Source organism: Hippocampus comes, unplaced genomic scaffold, assembly GCF_001891065.2.
Source record: "Hippocampus comes isolate QL1 unplaced genomic scaffold, H_comes_QL1_v1.1 scaffold106, whole genome shotgun sequence".
NCBI classification, from domain to species: domain Eukaryota; kingdom Metazoa; phylum Chordata; class Actinopteri; order Syngnathiformes; family Syngnathidae; genus Hippocampus; species Hippocampus comes.
In genome coordinates this window covers 111,055-114,635 of record NW_017842055.1, presented here as the reverse complement: position 1 = coordinate 114,635, position 3,581 = coordinate 111,055, and the positions used below count along the sequence as shown (strand labels likewise).

The 3,581-nt window shown below is 47.9% G+C and overlaps 2 protein-coding genes across 2 annotated transcripts in view; one reads left to right on the top strand and one right to left on the bottom strand.

The window, feature by feature from the left end:
* The window catches only part of ccdc71 (coiled-coil domain containing 71), a 38,000-nt gene that overhangs the window by 7,078 nt on the left and 27,341 nt on the right, over positions 1-3,581 (bottom strand). The window contains exon 2 of the transcript XR_002167101.1: positions 1,773-1,926. The gene's annotated coding sequence lies outside the window, so the exon portion shown is untranslated. The remainder of the gene's footprint in view (positions 1-1,772; positions 1,927-3,581) is intronic.
* stab1 (stabilin 1) overlaps positions 1-3,581 on the top strand; it is a 41,364-nt gene that overhangs the window by 21,248 nt on the left and 16,535 nt on the right. The window contains 8 exon segments of the mRNA XM_019860489.1: positions 588-667; positions 987-1,112; positions 1,248-1,321; positions 2,208-2,279; positions 2,370-2,489; positions 2,574-2,621; positions 2,735-2,815; positions 3,377-3,523. Coding sequence (XP_019716048.1) covers positions 588-667; positions 987-1,112; positions 1,248-1,321; positions 2,208-2,279; positions 2,370-2,489; positions 2,574-2,621; positions 2,735-2,815; positions 3,377-3,523 — 748 coding nt within the window.

Below are 3,581 nucleotides of genomic sequence, written 5' to 3'. Positions count from 1 at the left end.
TTTGTGTGTGTATTCGCGCGTGTGTGTGTGTGTGTGTGTGTGTGTGTGTGTGTGTGTGTGTGTGTGTGTGTGTGTGTGTGTGTGTGAGACAGAGATCAAGGACGACGCCTGCGGAGGAGTTTGTGATGAGAACGCCAAGTAGGTTCTATTGATGTGCGTGCGTGTGTTTTTACCGCCATTTTGCTTCGGATATTTCCGGTCAGTGGACTCTCAGTGACCTGGCATCTTGGGACCTGGAGTTTTGGGGAATAAACAAAAAAAACTAGCAAGCGATGACTGATAGCGCAGTTGTAAGTTGGACACTTGTCTCATTGTTGCATCAATAAGTCGAAATGATTTTAAAAAGGAATGGCACGGTGCTTGAGCGGTTGGCCTGTCCACCTCACACTTCTGAGAGGGGAGCGCGGGGGGGGCTCAAATGTGGGCAGCGGTCTTCTTGCGTGGAGTTCGCATGTGGGCCAGAGTAGCTGTACAAGAGCCATGCACATGTGACAGGTTCAGAATGGAGGGATGATGATGATGATGATGATGATGATGATGATGATGGTGGTGGTGGACATTTTTCCAAATGCTGCCCATCGTTGCAGCTGCATCACGGGGCCGCAGGGAAGCGCCCCCGCCTGCGTGTGCGTCGCCGGCTACAAGGGCAACGGCACCGTCTGCAAAGGTAACGCACTCTTCTCCATCGATGACTTTCTCTTGTACGACTGCGACTTCGACGACTATACTTCTACTTTTACTCCTGCTACTCCAACTCCATCTTCGACAACTTTTCTCTGTATTACCTCTGCTCCCACTACTACTTTCTTCTGCCACTTTTAGCTCTCTTACTTCGAGCTACTTCTACTAGTCTAAATTCTTGTGCTACAGTACTTGTACTACGTCCACAACCGTTTCTACATCTTCTACTTCTTCTTTCCTTATTTCTCCTTCTTCTGCCAGTACTGCTTGTCCTTCCTGTACTCATGAGCGCGCGTGTCCCTCAGAGGTGGACCTGTGCGGCCTTTCCAACGGCGGCTGCTCGCCATTCGCCACCTGCGCCAAAGTGTCGGCGGGCGTGCGTACCTGCACCTGCAACACCGGCTACACGGGTGACGGCGTGGTCTGCCTGGGTAAGTGACGCCATCGATGTACATACACGCTTCCTGCCCACCGCTCGGGATATCGGGCTCAGCTGTGAGACGAGCCTCAAATGCACGCTAACCTTTACAGGTCAACTTCATTTGATCGTGTGTGACCTTTTTCAGAGGTGGACGGCTGCCTGGTCAACAACGGAGGCTGCCACAAGTCGGCCGACTGCATCAGAACAGGAGCCGACACCGTAAGACCGCGGCTTATTTTGATGATGTCATGTCTCGGTGGACCGCGTTGGCCAATCAATCAGTGAAGCCAATCACGGGCTGCACTGCGGTTGGAAGGCACGTTTGACCTTTCCAGACTAACTTATCAAACTTGATGCTCCCAAAAACATTTACAAGTGCGCCTTGAGAAACGAGTGACCAGACCGATGAATTTTTTTGATTTGTGAGCTTCAATTTGGGATGCAAGCGTGGCATGGTGGCAGGTGACACAGCGCACGTCACAATAAGATTAGAAGATATTCTTAAGAAGAGTAGAAAACATCCCTAAAGCTAATGCTAGCTTAATGCTAACATAAAATGGGAAACCCCATACGCACACGGGCTAACAGTTAGCATCTATGTGGCAGTGTTGTTACACTTTAAGCAACAAAAACAGCAATAAATGGAGAGATATAATATAACAATACTCACTGCCATATTTTTATTGTCTGCGGAAAACGTTTTATATTGGTGCCGTACTGAGAAGCCGAGAGAGGGGCTGAGAGTCCAGTTCAGTAGATTCGTATGTGGGGGAATAAAATTCTTCAGTGTGACGCAAAATCATTGCGTTCTCGGTGAGGTTTTCCTGAAATAAAAAGCACACCTATCCAGAAGAATGCCCATCACTCTCATAATCATGGCCACCCCATGTCACCCCTTAGCTCCGCCCCTGTCCGGGCGTCTGCCTTACACTGCCCCCGGGTGCCCTCGGTGTGTAAACCGAAACGAGCAGCCCAACTTGTGACGGAAAATCTTTCATTCTTTACGTCCTGTCCAATGACATCATTACTTTTGGATGATGACTAAAAAACGTTGGTCAGCCTGACTCGATTGATTTGATCGGCATTTTTGGGCGGGCTTCCCCAGGTGGCGTGCAGATGTCAGATGGGCTTCCAAGGGAACGGCAGGTTCTGTTACCCCAGCAACCCCTGCAGAACCGTACGTCTGCCGTCACTTCTTTGTTGGTTTGATGAAAACTGTCGATGTATTTTTGTGTATATTTTTTTGACTGTATATCTGTGCGTGCAGAACAACGGCGGCTGCAGCAAATATGCCCGCTGTGAGTATTTGGGTCTGGGCCAGAGGAACTGCTCCTGCCTCCGAGACCACGTGGGCGACGGCTTCGATTGCCGCGGGACCACCAACGCTGTGAGTCACATGACCCAGAAGCCCCCCCCCATCCCAAGCCTCACTGCCATCACATTTTTTGATTTTGTTGTCGTCATCACACAGGAGGTGTTTCGAAACCCAGAAAACGCATTGCTCCGTTACATGCTCTCTGTGAGTTGAATATGGAAAAAAAAAAAATACCCCGCTAACTTGACACACAAGTTCTCCAACATGTTGGGCTTTTTTTTTTTTTTTTTTTTTTTTTGTGCTTATATTTTGTCCAGAAGTCAGATGCTCGTGGTCTTTACGGCGACGGGCCGTTCACCGTCTTCGTCCCCGTCGACAACAACGAATCGTATAACACTGTGTGTAATAACAGCCGCCATCTTGAGTCTGTCCTTTCTCGTGGTTCCCTCCAAGGTCTGCGGTCGTCTGGGGCCAAGAGAAGATGAATGTATCATTCATCCGATATTAATAATTATTGTTTACCTGTTAATAAACAGGAACAAATAATCACACATTAAATTGCATCATGAAGGCAAAAATAAAAAAATTGCAGTTATTATTTTTCTAAATTGTTCAGCCCTCGTAAGCACTCTGAGCTAACTGAGCTATATCAAAAGTTGCTGAAGATGAAAATCAAAGTGTTTTTTTTTTTCCTGAAAAAAAAGCTGTGTATGTTCAAATTTGAGAACTTTAGGATGCTGGAACTTGGAGGCGCCACTTTCATTTGGACTTCAAATCCAAATTATTATTCTGTTATAATTCGTGTGTGTGTCTGTGTGTGTGCGTGCGCGTCCGCGCATGTGTGTTTGCATTTTCTGGATGACCGTGTGCTTGGTGTGACTGTGTGTTTGTTGGATATGAGCTCATGCATGTTTCTATGCATTCTTTGCGTGTTTCTGTGTGTTGGTGTGTGCACGCAGGTTAATGAGTGGAAGTTGTTTGGGCGTCTGAATGATCTGGTGCGGTACCACATCGTTGCCTGCGAGAAGTTGACTTTGAACGACCTCCAAAGCACCCAGCAGGCTGTCTCCACGTCCGGATACACGCTCAAATTCAGTCTGCAGCAGGTCTCTGTCTTTCAAACACACACACACACACACACACACACACACACACACACACACA